General features: G+C 33.2%; 3 protein-coding genes across 4 annotated transcripts; 1 reads left to right on the forward strand and 2 right to left on the reverse strand.

Moving 5' to 3' along the window:
- Positions 1-215: 215 nt before the first annotated feature.
- On the forward strand, positions 216-9183 carry LOC8280740 (rab GTPase-activating protein 22). The gene is made up of 11 exons (XM_048379359.1): positions 216-596; positions 1636-1731; positions 1825-1928; positions 2378-2649; positions 3186-3308; positions 4400-4488; positions 4899-5004; positions 5856-5953; positions 6681-6938; positions 7750-7833; positions 8777-9183. Exons 1-11 carry the CDS (start codon positions 510-512, stop codon positions 8789-8791), a joined length of 1332 nt encoding a protein of 443 aa, XP_048235316.1. The 5' UTR covers positions 216-509; the 3' UTR covers positions 8792-9183.
- Positions 9184-12764: 3581 nt separating this feature from the next.
- LOC8280739 (COBRA-like protein 10) lies at positions 12765-15220 on the reverse strand. Its single transcript, XM_002522815.3, has 2 exons — positions 14570-15220; positions 12765-14283 (listed from the first exon to the last, which is right to left on the reverse strand). Exons 1-2 carry the CDS (start codon positions 15120-15122, stop codon positions 12866-12868), a joined length of 1971 nt encoding a protein of 656 aa, XP_002522861.2. The 5' UTR covers positions 15123-15220; the 3' UTR covers positions 12765-12865.
- A 1463-nt stretch (positions 15221-16683) lies between these two features.
- Positions 16684-19971, reverse strand: LOC8280738 (DDRGK domain-containing protein 1). 2 transcript variants are annotated; one of them, XM_048379608.1, is made up of 9 exons: positions 19850-19971; positions 19536-19669; positions 19336-19447; positions 18940-19046; positions 18628-18729; positions 18382-18543; positions 18007-18063; positions 17706-17742; positions 16684-17268 (listed from the first exon to the last, which is right to left on the reverse strand). In XM_048379608.1, exons 2-9 carry the CDS (start codon positions 19653-19655, stop codon positions 17063-17065), a joined length of 903 nt encoding a protein of 300 aa, XP_048235565.1. In that variant the 5' UTR covers positions 19656-19669; positions 19850-19971; the 3' UTR covers positions 16684-17062. The 2 variants fall into 2 exon arrangements, with proteins under 2 accessions (XP_048235565.1, XP_002522860.2); XM_002522814.4 differs by having other exon boundaries at positions 19751-19946.
- Positions 19972-20114: the final 143 nt, after the last annotated feature.

The raw sequence follows: 20114 nt of genomic DNA on the forward strand, positions 1-20114 counted from the left end.
TATATAATTCTTAAATTCCTAAAGGATTTTAAAAAAATTAATAAAAATTGAAAAATAAAATACTAGTTTTAAAAAAAGATCACCAATGATTATATAGCATGTCTGAAAAAAAATCAAGAAGTGGCCATCTAACCTACAAACAAAACCACTACCCTAATTATCACACAACTAATTGCTGACAATAATAATAATAATAATAATAATAATAAAGCATAAATTTTTTAGAAAAAGAAATTACGAAAAAAGAGAGAAGACTTTTTTTTTTCTTTAGTAATTACCGGTTCTCGTTGCTTTGAACCTGTCGCTGTTTTTTGTTGTTGTTGTTGTTGTTGGGAGCTTTGGTCTCCCATTTGAACCTTCCATTTGAATACATATTTCTCCCATCTTTTGAGGGGAGGTTCCAGCTCCTGGAAGCTGATAACTTAAGGGTCTTTTCTTGCTTTATTTATTTATTTATTTATTTTTTCGTTTTGGGTTTTGAAAGTTTTAAATTTCTTTTTCTTCTGTAAATGTGGAGTTACGCTGAACCTGCTGATTCTTACTATGAAGTCCGGCCTGAGTGCACGGATGTTCCAAAAACGAGATTTAAAATAAAGGTTTGTGTTTGTTTTTATTTATTTTTATTTCTTTGTATGGAATTTTGTTGAGAACCCATTTTGTTAATTTGAATCAATGTTTTATAATTTGGTTCTTCATTGCCTGATATTGATATTTGGTGAGTGCCCATTTTTGTTATTTCGATCATTGCTTGTGGTGAGTACCCATTTTGGTTATTTGGATCAATGCTATTTAATTTCGTTATCCATGGTTTTGTATTCATATTTGGTGATACCCATTTTGTTTGTTTGGATCAATGCTATAACTGGTGCTTCATGGATTAGTTTTGACATTTAACGAGCACCCATTTTGTTAATTTGGATCTATGTTTTATAATTTGTTTGCTTGTGGTTTGTTTTGATATTTGAGAATTACCCATTTGTTAATTTGGATAATTACGTCTTGATTTAGATTAGAGTTCTTGTACATAATGGAAAACGTAGCTGATCATTTATGAACTGATCATTGCATTGAGTTTATGGATGTGAAATTGCAGAAGAGTTGTAGGAATCATTGCAATATGCTTAAGAATTAGCTCCAGATGTTATCTTTAAATTAGAAATGAAGTGTGTTTATTGTATAATTGATTGTGCAGAGCTTATATATTCATGGTCTGTTTGTTATTTAAAATGGAATGTACTTGTGTTCACTTGGATGATCAGGTTAATCTTAAAATCATTCATCAGAAGTACAAAATTCTGAATAATATCATGGAATTTAGATGCATAAAATATTTAAAATGTTTGTGATAATGCAATTAAGCTTTATAACTACATTATTGACGATCAAGCTTCATGTGAGCTTTATAAATTTCTTTTGTGCTACTGATGAGTTAAAAGGAGAGAAAAGTGTTCCAAGTGGTAATAATTAGAGCACAAACCTATAATGCATTCAAAATCGGGCCGTCACTTCTTAATTTTGACATTTTTCTAAACATTTGTTTGCACATATGTCAGATGATATTGACTTTCATTAACTTTACTTGAATACATTTTGTTATTGCAATAATCAAGTTTCTTTCATGTTCTACTTATGCAGGCTGGTAAAACATTAAGTTCAAGGAAATGGCACAGTGCATTTTCTCCTGAAGGGCATCTAGATATAGGCAAAACTCTAGGTCGAATCCAACGCGGGGTAATTGCATTTTTGGAATGTGACCTTATGATCGTTCTGTAGGAATGAAAGCTCAAGATATGCATCTTTAACTCTGATTTTTTGTGGATTCAGGGAATCCATCCATCAATTAGAGGGGAAGTTTGGGAATTCCTACTTGGTTGTTATGATCCTAAGAGTACATTTGATGAACGAGAACAGATACGGCAGTGTAGAAGGTACCCCATTTTTACTGTTATACATAAGCCATATAGAGTGGAGAAATAATGGGGAAGGATGAGGGAATATTAATTTAGGGTTTCACTTCCAGTAATCATATTCATTGCATTCCAGTATCATGGAAACGAGTTGCCATGATTATTTTCACTACTGACTAGGCACTCAACAGGTTTAGCCATATTGGCATTATGACGACCTAGGTGAACATAAACACGCTATTAGTTTGATTTCTGGCTTTGGAGATATCGTCTGCAACATTATATTGGGGGTTTTCTTTTTAATGTGCAAAATTAATCTGGTAACAAATGGTGCTTGTAACATAGTATCCTAGTTGCTGGTTGAATTTTGTCATTACCCTTATTTTTATTGCACAGGAGTTTGAATTTCTATCATGCCCTTCTATCAATTTATGAGACATTTATGACTTGTGCTTGTGTTACACCTTCAGGACACAATATGCTCGGTGGAAGGAAGATTGCTGTGAATTATTTCCTGTTGTTGGGAGTGGCCGGTTTATTACAGCACCTGTAATCACTGAAGATGGTCAGCCCATCCAGGATCCATTAGTAATTCTGGAGACAAGTCAAGACAAGGCCTTACATTCTGCTTCATCAGATGTTAATGCTATTGCTTGTACTTCAGAAATTGTAAAAGAGCTTACTAGTCATGGTCCTTTGGACAAGAAAGTAATCCAGTGGTTGCTCACCTTACATCAAATAGGTTGGTGAAGCTTTGGTATTTAAATGGGCTTTTCTGCTTGGTTTGTGCATTTTTCATCCTTATTCTCTATCGATGCTTTATTATCAATAAAAAATGAAAACCAATTTTTTTTCTTTTTTCCTTTTCTTCCATAAATTTTTAATGATAAATTGACATGGATGTTTTCTGCTTCATCTCAAGTGCACGTATACTGCTTTCAGCCTCCAAATCACTATTGCACTGTCAAAATTGTCTCATTTTGTTATTTACTTATTATATATCAATCTCACTCTATCTTAGAGATGAACTATTTTGAGCTAAGCTGCTCATGCAGTTTGTTTCTTTTACACCTTTGGATGCATGGAGCATTATGGTTATATAATTCATTGTTCACTTGTAGACATGCATTTGCATATTTGCTTCCATGCATATCCAACTTTTGATTTGAATTTTGTAAAACTTCTTTTATTTTATAACAGCATAATTCTAATCCATGGTTGCTTTGTAATTTTTCTGCTATACTTGTGACACTTTCTGCTTTGATCACCATATGTTAGGTCTAGATGTGGTTCGTACTGATAGAACATTGGTTTTCTACGAGAAGCAAGAAAACTTGTCAAAACTTTGGGATATTCTTGCTGTATATGCCTGGATTGATACAGATGTTGGCTATTGTCAAGGTAAGTGATTCAATGAAATTTCTTTTTGTATTCAATTTTGTTAAGTTAATTATATAGATTCTTAGCTACTTCCAGCTTTACCATTCTTCTGTACTCAAGGGGGGGACTGCAATGTGGATATTAGTATGCATTAGGTTTACCAAAAATATTAATGATAAGGAGATGTGAGTTGAACAAAAAGTTAGATGTTAATATATGGCATCTGTAGGCTAATTTTAATACTTAAATAGGTGCTTTTGGCATCTTTAGTTTGGGCTGTATACTCATTAACATCTCAACTTGCCAAACAATGGCTTTTTTTGTGTCTTGCATGGGCGATCTATTCTTTCATTCTAAATGTTGAACTGAAGAAAAGAACATGCAGCTTAAGCTCTTACTCTTACATAAAATAAAATTCATTTTTCATATCTAAGATTAGCAGATGGTAGGAAAGAAGATTCTCAGCTGGATTTCACTGGATTAAGTTGTATAACAACTGACCGTATGAATGTTTTTACTCTTCGTTGAGAAAGGGTTTCTCCTACTCCCCGCTCCCCTCGCAATACCTATTCTTTCCTTTCTGTTGTCTATCTTTTCCGATCTCTAGTGCTCTTCTTTTCTTCCTTTGAACCTTCTTTTTGCTGATTGACAAGTTGTTTTTTGTAAAATAAAAGTCACAAGCCCATAAAACAAATGTCTTCCTTCATCCCACAGTGTCCTGGATATTTATGACTTCTTCATTCCCTGTAAGAAAAAATCATTAAAAGTGATACTTGATTTCTTCAATTGAATAACCCAACTTGTTTGAAAGTTAAAGTCTCTTTTCATTTCTAACAATTCAGTCCTTACAAATGCGTTATAATATGGAATACATGTGTGCATGTTAGATCCCAACTTTCTGGCATGAGATTAGAAACATCTGGAAACACATCTCGTTTCTAAGCTCAAATTGCTAGGATTTATCTTGTTATATCATTCTCTGAACACTTTATATCGTTTTCTGAACACTTTATATCGTTGCCTCTTCTTTGTTGCTGAAGGTAATATTATTTGTAGCTTTATCATAGTAATGGTGTGAAATTTCTCCGAAATGTAAATTTCATGGATTTCAGGGATGAGTGATCTTTGTTCACCCATGATAATTCTTCTTGAAGATGAGGCTGATGCATTTTGGTGCTTTGAGCGTTTGATGCGTAGATTGGTAATTCTCTGATTTTCTTCACTATTTTCAGTTTGTCATTTGCCTAATGTAAGAATTCCTCACTTTTCAACCTCTCTCTCTGGCTAATCGATGGCCCAAGTTATTTCTGCATTTCTGATTTAGTCAAACTCTTCAAATCTTGTAGATTTTCCTCATATCTGTTTTCTTAATTGTTTTTGTTGTCTCTCATCCATTAATGGTGTTTATCTTTCTTTCATTTAATTTTTGGTAATTGTTATAGCCACTTTATTTTACTGTATTATGATAATTCGACTGGTTCTCTTCTCTGCTATTCTAAATGACCAATCGAAAAATTGCTTCTACTGGAGTTTCCTTAGCTGTGCGCAATCAGTTTTCTTTTCCATTTTATTTTCAGTTTCTTATAATACTTTCTTATTTGAAATTTAAAGCGAGGAAATTTCAGATGCACTGAGAGCTCTGTTGGCGTGGAAACACAACTTAGTAATTTAGCCTCGATTACTCAAGTTATTGATCCAAAACTACATCAGCATTTAGGTATTGCTTGATTTACAAGCTTTTCAATCCTGTATATATTTTTTCTATCATCTTTGTAATGTAGTGATTGATTTACTGGTTGGTTTGTAATTTTGAACTTTGTTACTGAAAGAGGGTATAGGCTATCCAATGGAAAGGGAAGACAGGGGAAAAAATAGGGGACCTATTATTTACTTAAATGTTCATTTTTAATCAATGGGCAAAAGCCTAATTATCAATGTATATTGACATTGTTATGAGGATAAGAAAATACCAGAATAAGAAAAAAAAAAAAATCTTAGAAACAGATTGTGCCTTCTTCTCCAAGTCTGAGACTAGAGGTGGCTTATTGGAGTATTCTTAGATACCATGCAAACTTTGAAAATTCTAGATTTTGGAGAAAAATGGTAGATATTTCTAGTGATAATAAGTTAAGTCTACTCAAATCCTCGCAATTTTGATGTCTTGTACATGTACCCACCACGAGGAAAAGAAAAAAGAACAGAAAATAACTGGTAAGTATGTTCCCCAATATTTGTTTCTAAATCTACAGATACAGAATGTGATATAGGAACAAGAAAAGGGAAAACAGCTTATCTTTATTGTTTCGATCTAGACATATTATTTTTCCCTTGTCAAATTGTAGTTCTACTGATGATATGCACTGGCCAACTAACATCGTGCTTGTCCAATAAGATAGCAGATCCTCAACTATGGTCATTATCATCTGATTTTAATTTCAGTATCCTGTGATTTCATTTTTTTGGATTACTTGTCTTGGTGATATATATCACATTTTTCTTTTCCACTTCTTGATTTGTTCTCAACAAAAGAAACTAACAAGAAATCTATCTTTCGATCTTGGACCATAGATGCACTTGGTGGAGGCGACTACTTGTTTGCTTTTAGGATGCTCATGGTTTTGTTTCGCCGAGAATTCTCTTTTTGTGATTCACTCTACCTTTGGGAGGTATATTCAATTTATATTAGAAACCTTATCAAATGCTTTCTGGATTACTTGAAATAATTAGTGTCTAAATAATTTATAGATTATGCTGCTTAAATTATTGTTATTAAAGTTGAGGATATGCATGCACCTTTGCAGTTCAGCTCCTAGCTTGCGATATTTGTTAATATCATCTGAATAAGTGCAATGAAGGATAAAGATTTAGATCCACACATAAATCTGTTTTAAAGCATCCTGGTTCTAAATGATCTCAGGCTGATCTGAACCTAAACTTTGCAAGGGTTTGTTAATAGGCCAGCTCATCCAATGTTTCTTACTTCTTTCCATTACTACCCATGTACGATATGAGGATAATGTATTAGTCTAGGATCGAAAGCAAAAAGGCTTGTCTTTTATGAAGCTAGGTGCAGGTTTATTTGCTTAGATTGGTAGAAAGGAATAATGTTTGAAATCAATTAAATTGTATGGCTGTAGAAGTTTCTGCAAGTACTGCCACACCAATGATGCATGATGCATATATATTGCAATTCGTCATCTCTATTATAGTTATTGCCTTTTCTTTTATGTTCTATTTGTCTCTCTTCATATTCTTTCACCTTCGGATATAACTTACAATTCTATAACCATGTAAACATCAAGTATTCTCTCTTTCTCTTTGCCTTCCTGTATCTTGAACATAACTTTGTTGCTTCTCATAATTATTATCGCTTCTGTCTCTTAACAATAACAGATGATGTGGGCCCTCGAATACGACCCTGACTTGTTCTCTCTGTATGAAGAGCCCGACTCTAGTGACAAATCTGAAGGATCTAAAGGAAAAGCAAAGTCAATACGCCAGTATGGGAAGTTTGAAAGGGAAAATATGAAAAATGGGGCAGGGAATTCGGAAGCCCCGCTCCCCATCTCTGTTTTCCTCGTTGCCAGTGTCCTGAAAGATAAGAGTTCAAAGTTGTTGCAAGAGGCTCGGGGCCTGGATGATGTTGTTAAGGTGATCTAATCAGCCTATCTATTTACTTGGTTATGTTTTAGATGCTTTCAGATAGCCATGTAGAATAGTTTAGGAAGATGCTATACTGCAAGGGGAGAGCACATAAGAGATGATTTAAAGAAACGTGGAATGCAGTGGCAAAGATCACTGACACACCTTGTTATTCTGGGTTGGGATGGGAGAGGGGATGACGGGTTGATGCAGATTGTGAAATGCATACTTGTTTCCCTCCCAATAGAATGCTAAAAAAGAAAAAGAAGTCTAATTCATCAAAGTACACTTTCAGATATCTTTTTTTGCTTGTGCTCGAGTCTTAAACCAGTTTCAATCTAGTAGCCTCACCCCTCTCTCAGTGCTCTATTTCTGCATTTTTGTTGATGATTAGACTTTAGTTTTCAGTGCACTAAGTTGTTATTAGGAGTTCTATTGAATCCAAAAAGTCCAGACAAATGTTTGTGTGCTGATATGGGATAGGATAATGAAGGCCTTCTATTCATACTTCAGCTCCTATTTAGCGAGCTATCCAACGCTGACAAGGCTTGTAATTCTCTGACACAAAACTTGGACATGCTTGCCTTGTAAATTTCTAATGAGGGCAGGTGAAAAAGAGAACAAAATCTTCATACATTTGGTAAAAAAAGTTACCTTTAAGATGGCATGTCATGCATTCTCCAAGTGCTCCCTTGCTGTAAATCTCTGATTATTTTTTTATGCTGATCAGAGTTTTCATTTGTTGATCAGATTTTTCCTTTTCTATATTTTCCTTTTTTTTTTTTCTCTTTTATCATTTGTTATTTACTATGCTTTGCAGATACTGAACGACATGACTGGAAATCTGGATGCTAAAAAAGCATGCAGTGGTGCAATGAAACTTCACAAGAAATACTTAAAAAAGGTTCTTTTTTCTTACCTTAAAAAACATTGCGCAATGCCATATTACAATGTATTCATTTTATTTATACATGCATAAATACATACTCAGTTGTGATATGATTACACTATTGAAAATACTTGCACATCTAAAACCAACATGACTTTTGGAGGCGAGTTATGGAATTCAAGCAGCTACCAATTCATATTTCTGATGCGAGAGCCTGAGGGTTCGCATGACCAGTAATAGTTGTACACACCCTTTTCTGTTTATGGCCATAGCAGGCAGAACTTAAATAGTCATTTAGACCCAAATATGACCAACTTGCTATGTTTGGGGGGATAAGCTTGTGAAGAAGCAAGCTTATCCCCGCCCCGACCGGCAGCTGCTGGGTCTCCCCATCTCTCCTAAACTTCCCCATCATAAAGAAATGGATCATTTGTAGTTTTCATTCTTATCCGCTATCAGCCTCTTCATGTGAGTATGTCTATATAAAGGAATATCTGTCTATATCTATCTATCTGTATATGTAATATTTATCTGCAAGTTGCATGTAATGTTGTCTCAGTTACAGAATTCTTTAGTCATTCACCTCATCTTTGTTTACCTTGCTGATTATTCCATGCGTCGGTATGCTTTCCGACCCATCAACCTTATTCTATACGCTTTATGAGGCTAAACTCAGGAGTGCGTGGAGTCTGAGACTTGTGAAGGTTTAACTCGCACTACTTCTATTCATTGTATTAATCGCCATTCAAGTGATTGGATCTCTTCTTCCACTTCTTTAAGATGTTGCTACATAAATACGTTGCCGATGAAATAGCATATCTAGATTACCAGTTACTAACTTGGTTGATGATTTGTTTCCCTTTTTCTTGGGCTGTTTGCATTACTGTTGACATTGCTTTTCTTTATCATTCTTCTGGTAATTCCTCTAATTCATATTGTTAATCCATTGCTTTTACAGGCCAAGAAGACATAGAATTTGATGCGAGACAGGATATATATTTATATATAAAATATTTACATACATTCTTTCTACGACCCGATTCAAGAATTGTCGGATTTGCAGCTGTCTTCTGTATGTTGATTTGGCAAATGATAATTAACTATACTTCCACACAAATCCGGGCTTGGAGATTTCAGAATTGTACAATACCTCCAACCTGAAAAAAAATGGTCAAATAGAATGGAACTATGTAGCGAAACGTTTCTCCTTTTATTTTCCTCTTCCTCATTATTTGTGTATCAAAAAACATTCTTTCAGATGTCCTACACGAAATCCATGTTTGTATTACATATATTCTTGTTTACGATTACGATCATCCAGTGAAATAGAAAAGACAAAAAAAAAGATCTTTTGCTTGCTTGTAATTTAAAGTTATTATTTTCCTTCCAATTTCCAAATTGACTGCCATTATAACAAAAAATTACTAACATGAAACATAATTATAAATTTTTTTAACAAATTAAAATAATTTTCTTGAACATACCTTTTAAGAGTTTTTTGAAAATAAGATTACAGATTATTGTAATGTTTTTTAAATTCTCTTCGATCGTTTGCTCTTTAATTTTATTAAAAAATGATTCCCAATGTGTGACAGGCGGTGTGTACAGGGCCCGGGTATATAATCACCGCAGCATGCTGATCCGCGAGTAATCGCGATTCCAACTTCATGTTTCCGAGTTGCAGAGAACAATCCGAACTGAGGCAATCTTTCCGGATTCGCTCCGCCTTATAGCCTTGCTTCCCATTGTAATTGCCATTGTAGCACGTGTGTGGCCCAGCCCATAAGGGCCATGCGGACTTGACGTCATCCCCACTTTCCTCCAGTATATCACTGGCAGTCCCTCGTGAGTGCGGCACGCACCCTTTTGTTTGTTTCGGAGCTGTTTTAGCGGGGCGTGCTAAACCCACTACGTACCACACCACCGGGCGGCTCGCCTGAATGCCGAGTCTTTCTCTGCCGCCAACTCGACGTCGTCGTCACCTTCAAGATAAGGCCAAAAACTAGACTTTACTAAACAAGCGAGAAAAGTCCTTTCTATGTTATTAGTAAAGCGCTAATAAAAATAAAAATAAAAATAACGATGAAAATGAAAAATGTAGAATATATGAATGACAAAATGGTGATTTACATTAAAATAATTGTAGTAATAAATAATAGCTTTTCCATTATCAAAAGAGAAATTATGAGACATAAAATTAATACAATATAAAAATTATGGGTTATTAACAATATATTAAATTAATAGAAGAGGTGAATATAATTATATTAATATTAATTGACAATTAATATAGGTTTAAAAATTTAAAAAAATAAAAATTATCGTTTCACAAAAGTTAAAACTAAAAACTCATTATAATCCAAAGAAATGCCTTAAAAATTATAAAACTTAAAACTAAAATCTTACTTTCATATATATATATATATATATATATCTTAGTTTTTATCGAGACGTACTTAGCAACTGTATATATAAGTTTTTCTGACTTTTAACTAAGTGCAATTAAACTTTTAAATTTTAAAGTTTATCTAAAATTTAAAATACATGACAATTACATTATTGAAGCTAACTTCTTTTATTTCAGAGTGACATGAGATTCAGTTAATATAGTCTAATATACGCTCTTTGGACAGATATCATTTTGTATGAACAAAATAGTTATGTAAATTGGACATTAACCTTCCCGTTATGCAATATCATTAGAAAATAGATTTTATATTACATATATATATATATTACTAAGCAAAATATATATTATACTAATTGTTAACTTTTATTCTAATTTTTACACAGATATTATAAAAAATATTAAAATATTATTAGACAATTTCATATAATTACAAAATATTATAGAAAAAAATTAGAAATAGAAAAAAATTATATCCATAAGAGTTTATATACAAGATTCTAATGCTCTATTATACCTCTTTAATATAATTGTTACTTTTTAATAATATCTTACTAAAGTATAGGTTATGGATTTTATAAATTCTTAGTCATAAATTTTTTAATGTTATGTAATTTATCTCTTTAATACTCATGTAATAGTTTTTTAATAATTTTTTAAATATAGAACTCACCACAATTTAAAATAATAGTTCTAGAATAATATTTATGAAGAGAAAAAGCAAGTGACAACCTTACTTATAGATGTTAAAGAATAAAGTCATGGACATTATTATTGGCTTTAGTATTTCATTTTTTGATCCAGTCTATATCACTTTTTAGATTAGCAGTGCTATTTTTTTTCTATATTTTATATTTAGTTCATTTTAATAATAATTATGAATATGTGTTTTGGAAATCATATGTTGAGTTCTATTATATAGTTGTAATGTGGATATTGAATTCTCTTTCTATAGAAATACTGAAAAAATTAAAAAAAATTAAAATTTGATATTCGTCAAAATAACTTATGACATTGGTACATAATTTACTATCATCGAACGAAGCATATTTCTTATAAAATTATAATTTATTGTTATGTCAGCATAATATATATACTTTTTCACATATAATTTTTTTATTTAATATTTATTTTTATCTTTTATATCAAGATTGCCATTAATCCTCATTAATGAAATATTCATATTTTTATTTAAAAATATTATAATTTTTATTTCTAGCAATCTTAAATAAAAACTAACACATTCTTCTTCATTAAATGGATTCCAACTGTGTTATAATTTTGAAAAACTATTCCTGTATGATAATATCAAATTTTAAGGAGGAGGAGGTATTGATCATATTTATATACTTTTGCAAAGGTTGATAATATATGTAAACATAAAATAATTTAGTGTAAAAATAAAGAAATGCCAAAGCTTCTAAGACAGGAGCTTAATTTCATTTATAACCTTTTAACTTAGCCATTCATTTCACCATACTTGCCTAACTTTAGTGGTGATTAAATACATGACACTTTTTAAAAATAACCTTAAAACATTTAAATATTGTAACTTGATATTTAGGGTGATTTTAACTTTTATTTACAAAGAATACAATATACATATATTCTGTTTCTGAAATTTTTATTATTTGTTCTCAAATTCTTTTGATATATTTAAATTATATTTTGATATTTATTTCGTATATGTTCAAATTATCATAATTTATTATTTTGTATAAATTTATTAAATCCCAAAAATTAATATCTATTTCATATATATTTTAATATTTATTTTATGTATTTATATAAGAGAAGAAAAAAGGGTGCTTTTGATGAAGAAAGAAAGAAACTTCAATTTTTTTTTTCTGTTTTTAATACATAAAAGAGAGCAAGGGAAAGACTATAAAAATTCTATTAGGTTCATTCTTATTTTAACAAAAATTAAGAATAAATTCTTAGATAAACTCAGTCTATCATGTCATCCGTAAACTAAATCAATTATATAATGATATGTGGCTTTATTTATTAATTGTTGGATTTTTATTGGTTGATTTATTTATTACTATTAATAACTCATAATTAAAATCAAACCAATGAAAATACAACAATTAATAAATGAAGTTACATGCAATTAATATGGTCTACAGATAATGTGATAAATTGAATGTATTTAAAAATTTCTCAAAAAATAGATAACACCCATTTTATATTTGACGTAAAATAGAAGTTAAAGAGTTTACTTAATCTTCAAAAACGCAAAATTCAGCAAATTGATATTTATTCCTTTAATCAAATCAATATCTAAGAAAAATAATGGTAAAATGAATCGTTATGTAAATAGAGTTTTGTAGTGACTAATTAAATATTTATACAATAGAAATTTTGAATGAGTGAAGTGATAGTATGACTTATATAGAAACATAATTATTTAATTAGTTATTTCATAACTATTCACATAATGAATTAAAGATCTATTTTTGCTATTCATATAATGATATGAGTCATTATATCTATGGTTTTCTCATGGATGCTAAAACATGAATAGAGTAATTTAAAATGAATCGAAGAATTAAACGTTATGTAATTCTTACCAAATAATTAGCTAATTTCCTACAAACATGACCACAATTTTCTTTTGCTCTATTACTCCCTGAACAATTACCAGCAAAGATCTTTCATTAGCACCAAAGACATGATTGAAATTAAGACGACTATGAACAAGTTGACATGGGATTTATTTCCTCCGCTCTGCAGCGGAATTCTAGCAGGCAGTGCGCATTCTTCTCCATTGAACAACACTCTCTTGGGGAATCCATCGCCACGAGGTATGTTAATGCCTGGAGTCTGCTTCTTGGTGAATGAAATCACAGATTGCTGCTTTCCAGGCACTCTTGGATTTCCTTTAGTCCCATTCACTTCTCCCATCAAGTAATTCAAACCCGTTAAACCTTGAATGAAGATGGTGTTGTTGAGATTATCAAGTTTTGTTCCATTAAAAGAGTAGATATTTTCGTACCCAGGATACGCCTTGTCCATTTGGATTGCGGTAAACCAATCTTGGAAAGGAGCATCATCCCAGTTGAAAAGTGTAATCCGAGCAGTCCATCCGGTCTTGTAATCTGTGTTAATGTGCCAGTTTATACTAACCGGACAATTATCAGGACAAGGCCTTGGCTTTGGAACTTTGTAGTGCTTGAGTTTAGCCCATGCCATTGCCTTCTCCGTCCTATTGGCGAAAGGCACGAGAAGAGCTTCTGGGGGTAGAAGCATTGCGCTTGCTGTTGCGCTGCACTGCTTATTATCATTGCAGCCACAAGCACAGGTGTTGCAGGGAATGATAGATTCATTGTAGTAAGCAGAGAAAGAAACACAACATCTTGACTGCTTTTCCTTTGGACGGGTAATATTGCATACTATTTGCCAACTAGCAACAGCACTACTTGTAGCCTGAAGTCCATCACGATCAGGAAAATCTGAGGGATCTACCCTGATAGGGTTTCCACATTTATACTGAGGATTAAGAACTCCCACAATCTTCCATTTTCGTGGAGGAACAAGGGCGGTTCTGTTCAAGTCGGGAGGCATCTTGTACACTTGTAATTGGAAAATGCTTCTTGCTTTGTTTTCATCCATCACAGTAGGCAAAAGGGTACCATTTCTACAACAATAAGGCAACTTGCCAAGTTTTGTGTCATTAGCCTTTTCTTGAGGAAGATCAGAGATGATCGGACTTTTATCACAGGTCACAACTTGAGAGAAGTCAAAATCTGCGTAATACTTTCCAGCAGGGCCGTAAACGCATTGAGAAGAGTCTCTTGAACGAGCATAGGCTCCTCTAATGGAGGAAATAAACTCATCATTCTGCCATTCCCAAGTCAAGTTCCAGTGATCAAGACGGCCTAATGGATGGATATTGTCCATAGTAACTTGGGCAAGATAGTTGTTTCCATAGGCTTGAAGCACATCATACGTGAAGGAGAGATCACCATATTGAAGAGGCATGAATTTGACCTTTTTCAATAGTTTTGCCTTCAACTTCGGATCCCTCTTACAACATACATGCATATAGGTTTTTCCTGAGAAAAAAAAAAAGAACCGGTAAAAAGATTAGATCTGATACGGCTTTTGTAAATCATATATACGGTTTCATTCAGGAAAAGATTTGCTCCTTTAATGCAACTCATATGATGAAATTCTGAAATCAAGTCCAACAATCAGAATTTTTAGTTTGGTTATTATGGTATGATTATACACAAATAGAATTATTATTTGAAATATTTGGAAGTGATAAAATTAAGAATGATTATTCCATTCCATTGTATAATCTAACACCAAAAAAATTATGATAGCATGTACATTTACCTTGCCTAGTGGCTGCGGGGCACTTATAACCATCATTAACAAGCTTGATATCCTTTGGCATTGGTACGCCAGGAGGTTTCACTCCAAACTGCGTGCCGGTGATATCAATCTGCGCAGCAATCTGTGAGAAATCTGCAGCGGTCTCGATGGATGTCTTCAAGTCAGCCCGTGAATCTCCAGCAAAGGTTGTTCCATTACTAACATCAACAGGAAAATCAGTAGCATCAACAAGGATTCCTCCAGAAGCTGAAACCAAGATTTCTTGATGTTGAAAACCAACATGCATTTGCCAATTCTCTACTCGATATTGTCCTGTATTAATTATTGTTGCCGTAGCCTTGAATGCCCATGCTTGTGCTGACGCGTTCTTTACGTGCGGATATTCTTTTTCACGAGAAGTAAAAGTATAAGAAAGAAAGACTCCGTTGCAAGCATCCAAGGCGGGTGGTGGAGCTGCAGGAGTTGAATCGTAGTCATTGTTTATTTGGGCATTAGCAATGTTAAATAAGAAATATACAAATATTAGCAGCATCCATGGCCAGGAAATCTTCATTTTTGGTGGTGATGGTGGTGATAGTACCGGCGGCGGCAGAGTTGCCGCGTTCCTTTTCGGACGCGGCAAGAGATGGAGGAATGGAGAGTCGCTGAGGAGGGAAACCCATGTTAGAGTGAGATGAGAAGGTTATAAATTGCAGAAGAATGAAGACTGAGTCAAGCTCAATTCTTTTCCTCTAGTTTTTGCAAGTAATTCGGAGGAGAAAGGGAGTTTCTTTTTATTTCTTCTTCTTCTTTTCTTGTTTGATGGAGACAAAAATAGACATCTGTATATGGTATAGTTATATAATTTGTCATTTTCATATCTATTTTGCAAAGACAAGCTATTTACTACCATTTGAAGGTTGGAACAGAAGCATGTTGAATCATCACTTTCTATAAATGATTTTCTTTCCTTTCCTTTCTTCTAGGGGTAAGACTTACGTTCTTTTTATATATCTATGCACCAAAGAATAGTGAGTTTCCACTGTCTTATATTTTAAGGTTGAATAATTGATCTTAATCATTTAGCATCTATCAATATCAATTTGATATCGTTACGAGAAAATTATCAATTAAGTCTAAAACCAAACCGAACCGGTAAAGAGTGAACTATCGGCTATCCTAAAATATAACTTGTATGAGAATGTTAGTGGAACCAAATTAGGCCAGTTCAATTGGTTTGATTTTTATTTTCTTATTTAATAATTGTTTATTATTGGAAGTATTTATTTCAAAAATAGACTCATATTTACACACTTAATAATTCATTTTACTATAAATTAATTAAATGACATAAAATATCCTTTAAAATATTAGACCGTGAAAAACATTAAAATATTTTAATAATAGATACTATTCGATCCATCAAACCAAAACTATTTCAGTTTGGAATTTTAATCAGAACTAAATCGAATGAAAAAAAAAAATACCAAAGTGTTCGAATTCGGTTTGATTTTTTTCGATTTTAGTTGGACTTTAACAGATTTCCAAGCAATGATTAAAATAAACGGTTCAAATTGAGCATTGCAAGAAGAGTGGACTTTGCGAATTATAACTGGGCTGGCTACGAACTGCTCTTTTCTTTATTGATGTCGTTTCTATTTTTGACATTGCATGTAAAATTCGTTATCGTCAACCAATATTGCTGTTGCAATCTCGCTACAGTTCAGAGGTAGGAACATTGGCAAACTTAGCAGAGGGACATCCCTGAGCAACCCAAGAAGAATGTCATGGTCTTCGGTGCAGTAGCTTTGCCCTTGGTTCCGATTAACTCTCAACCTATTGGCAAATGGCAAGTATACAATCATGATATGCTAACATGATCTAGTGGCAGTCGTTAGAAATTCATCGCGCATAAATTTTCCTTTTCTTCTTTTGCCCTAATTAATTGCCTTTTCCACTGGACACCGTGATTGGTACAGAAATAGCAAGAAAACAGCTAACCACATTTGCAGTGATTGGTAATACAAGACCCTGAAACTGAAAGGTCAAGTTTGTTACCTATTTCAGTCAAAGATACAGAAATAGCAAGAAAACAGCTAACCACATCCGCAGCAAAGGAAACCACTCCAGAGATCTATCAGAACAGTGAGAATTTATAGAGTCTAACTGAATTCGGCCAAATTCATAAAAGTGAGCCATTTCATTGTGTGGCAATGATATACAAAGACGACAACCATTGAGAAAGAAGAAATTTTTCATATTTAGTTCCCTGCCCACTTAGATGTCAAAAGGTCTCCTTCCATTGAACATAATCGTATTTAGCTCACAACCACATCCTGGTAAACCTTCCCATGTCAAACCCACTCTTAGTGGATATGGAGAGCTTTTCATGGTCTTCTTTGCTTTCTTGATATTTACACAATGTATTGTCAATTTCTACCTCTACCTCTACTTTGGATTGAGTCCCAAGTGCAACTTTCTCTCAGATAAGAAGCAAAATGGAGACAGGCAGAGTCAAGCAGCAGTCATCTCATCTGTATTGATAATTTCCTCAACAAACTGTGTTTTCGGCTCTAAATCTATAAACTGGTTGGACTTGCTGGCAAGATGTGAGATGCTAACCCTCCCTTGACGCTTAATATAGTCAGCAACAGCTTTCATTTCATCCTGAGATATGTATATATATTTCCCTCTATCATCCATAACACCAGAGAGTCGCCCTAAAATGAAAAAAAATCATAGTTTAAATTTCTCATGACCAAAATTGACAAATTAAACTCTTGACAGAAAATTATGCAGAAATACTACATCATAATTATTTTATGTCAACATGATGAGGTAATTCAACCTATCTTCACTAAGCCTACAATGATAATGATGGAGAAAGAGGTACCAGAGTTATGTCTGAAGATAAAATTCAGCATAAGTGGTAAATTATAATCAATATCTAACCATCATGCCAAATAAGCTTAAGAAAATATTTTAATAATTTTAACAGATGATGATACCTAACTACTATAAAAGTGAGAAGATTTATCTCTTTAACCATGAAAATTGCAACAAAAATCTACAGGACGCTAAAAACATGTTTTTTTTCCTTTTCTTTTCCAGATAATTTTTATTTTAAAAAAGAGGGAAGAAGAAAACAAAGACATACCCATACTTTCCAGGGAGGTTATCCTATTAATACATTCCTGCATTAGCCAAAAGTGCATGCAAAAATTAGAAAACCAAATAATTGCGTTTAACCAAAGTGACAAGACAATAAAAATTACACTCATAATTTTTAATCACTTGAAAAGCCGGAAATATATATAATATAATATAATATAAATTAGAGAAGAAGTAAATTCAGATATGCCATTGTTAAACTCAACCCAGTACAAGTTCAAAGCAATTAAATTCAACTATATTATATTCTGTTGCTGCATCCTTAAGCACTAAAGTTGAGAGAGTACCTGGGTCCTCATTGTAAACTCTGCAGCAAGATCTTCCAAGGGAACACATTTCTGTTTCTGCAAGATGACATTGAATAAAATGCAATAAGAAGTATCAACACCATAACAACCTGAACCCAGCAACATTATCATTATCATATATGCTTGCACCTGGTAACTGAGTTAGTAACCTTATTTAGATTGACGTTGCAACACTATATACAGTTCCAGATGCACAACTTAATGGAGACATTCATTTGTAGCGTGAAATGAAAAAAGAAAAAGTAAAATATAACCCCACAAATGATTGGGACAAGATATTAATAGGAAAACTCATCTAGTATATAAATTAAATGATAAAATCCTTGTACACTGATAAGAGCAGATCCAGAGTACCTTTATGTATTCCACAAACTCAGATAGCAAACCCTGATTTCCATCTTGAGCTTCACTTTCTGTTGCTCCTTCAGCATCAACCGAAAACTCCCCTTTCCATTTTTCAAACTCTAATGCAGCGGCTTCCTCCTCTTTGGCCTTCCGAGCCTTGGCTTCTTCTTCCTATATGAAACATGAGAAATTTATTTAACCACAAACTCAAATACGATTATTCTGAAAATACCAAAGAGAAGAGGAGGAGCCCACCAGCATACGCTCCTTTGCCTCATGCTCTTCATCCTTCCTTCTCCGCATTTCTGCATAGCGATCTTGCTTAGTCTGCCTTGATCCACGAGCAGCTTCCTCAGCCTTCAAAACAATCATGTACATCTCAGCAGAGAAACAACTAATATCCCACTAAAACAGAAAATGAACAAAGTAAAGGAGAAAATAACACAAGGACTCAGGTTCAATGAGCATCCATAATGATAGGACTGTAATCATAGAGATGCAGAACCAAATAAGAATTATCTATTTATTTATCTGAAAATAATGAAAGAAAGGATTGAAATGCTGCACCTGTCTTTGAGCTTCCCGCTCTTGCCGCTTCTTGTCTTTCTTTCGTGAACCTCTAGCCTCGTATTGTTCATCGGCAGCAGCTTCATCATCACTTTCATCAAAAGTTTCTGCATCAAGAATTGCATTTGTTAAGACTCATTTTCAATTTCTTTGATTCAACCATGATATTCAATCGTCACAGACATTTCCAGTAAATTAAAAAAAATTAATTCAAGAAATCTTATAATTGTACACATGGAGACGAAAAGAAGGAAGACAATCAAGATCCTACAGCAATATAGATAATCAGCACAAACAGTGCTGAAACAAAATTAAAATAAAAAGCAAATAACTAGAAATGCATACTAACAAATTAAAAATAACAGCCTAATCAAAACAATAACACTAATGACAAACCTTCAAGAGGTGCTTCGGCAGGTCTAGATGAGCTGCTAGCAGCACCAGCTGCAGGTCTTCTACGCATTCGGCGAGCACCAGTGGCGCGCACCACATTTTCCCTCTGTGGAACCTGAAATTCATGCTCTCAATACTTTATTTAACCAAATTCCATGTAAATTCTAGATCTCTATGGAAAAAGCGTCAATTAACATACAGACCTGAGGGTCTTCTTGATGCAGGTCAGCTGATCGAGAATCTTGACGGCGTTTCCATATATATAACGGAATCAGAGAAATAACAAGTAGCATTGAGATAATTGCAACAAATAATTCCTCCATTTTCAAATCCTTTCCTGCAATTTTAAAAAGGAAATTACGATTCAGATAGTGAATTTAATAGAAAGAAAACATTAATTTTATTGTTACGTGGATACTTTTTTGATTGTTGATCCTCTGAAACAAGTGAAGTTTGATGTGAGATTGTAGAAGAAAAGTTTGTAGCAGAGGAGAAAAACTATTTTGTAACCATGGACCTGGATGAAACGACGTGGTTTATTCTCGTAGCTTTCAGAACTAAAACGAAACGACGACGTTGTCTATCATGTTCTTGGATGTTTCGGCGTTGGTCGAGTTTTTCCGAAATTTGATACGAATTGAAAACACAAACACAAACGTAAATTTCTGTGTGTTTTTATTTGAGAAAAAATGCATATAACTTTCTCTTATTATTCTTCATCTTAATTCTTACTTTTCTAAATTAGTAATAATTCCTTATTCATTTTATTTTATTCCTTTTTA

This window comes from Ricinus communis, chromosome 9 (genome assembly GCF_019578655.1).
Source record: "Ricinus communis isolate WT05 ecotype wild-type chromosome 9, ASM1957865v1, whole genome shotgun sequence".
Classification (NCBI taxonomy): Eukaryota; Viridiplantae; Streptophyta; class Magnoliopsida; order Malpighiales; family Euphorbiaceae; genus Ricinus; species Ricinus communis.

Coding starts and splice junctions, on each gene's coding strand:
- LOC8280739 (XM_002522815.3), bottom strand. CDS start 15,122: ATGAAGATTTCCTGGCCATGGATGCTGCTAATATTTGTATATTTCTTA. Junction 14,284..14,569: donor CCCCGCAGCCACTAGGCAAG/GTAAATGTACAT, acceptor TTTTTTTCTCAG/GAAAAACCTATATGCATGTA.
- LOC8280738 (XM_048379608.1), bottom strand. CDS start 19,655: ATGGAGGAATTATTTGTTGCAATTATCTCAATGCTACTTGTTATTTCT. Junction 19,448..19,535: donor TGCATCAAGAAGACCCTCAG/GTCTGTATGTTA, acceptor CATGAATTTCAG/GTTCCACAGAGGGAAAATGT. Junction 17,269..17,705: donor AACCTCCCTGGAAAGTATGG/GTATGTCTTTGT, acceptor TTTTCATTTTAG/GGCGACTCTCTGGTGTTATG.
- LOC8280740 (XM_048379359.1), top strand. CDS start 510: ATGTGGAGTTACGCTGAACCTGCTGATTCTTACTATGAAGTCCGGCCT. Junction 4,489..4,898: donor AGCGTTTGATGCGTAGATTG/GTAATTCTCTGA, acceptor TGAAATTTAAAG/CGAGGAAATTTCAGATGCAC. Junction 5,005..5,855: donor AAAACTACATCAGCATTTAG/GTATTGCTTGAT, acceptor CTTGGACCATAG/ATGCACTTGGTGGAGGCGAC.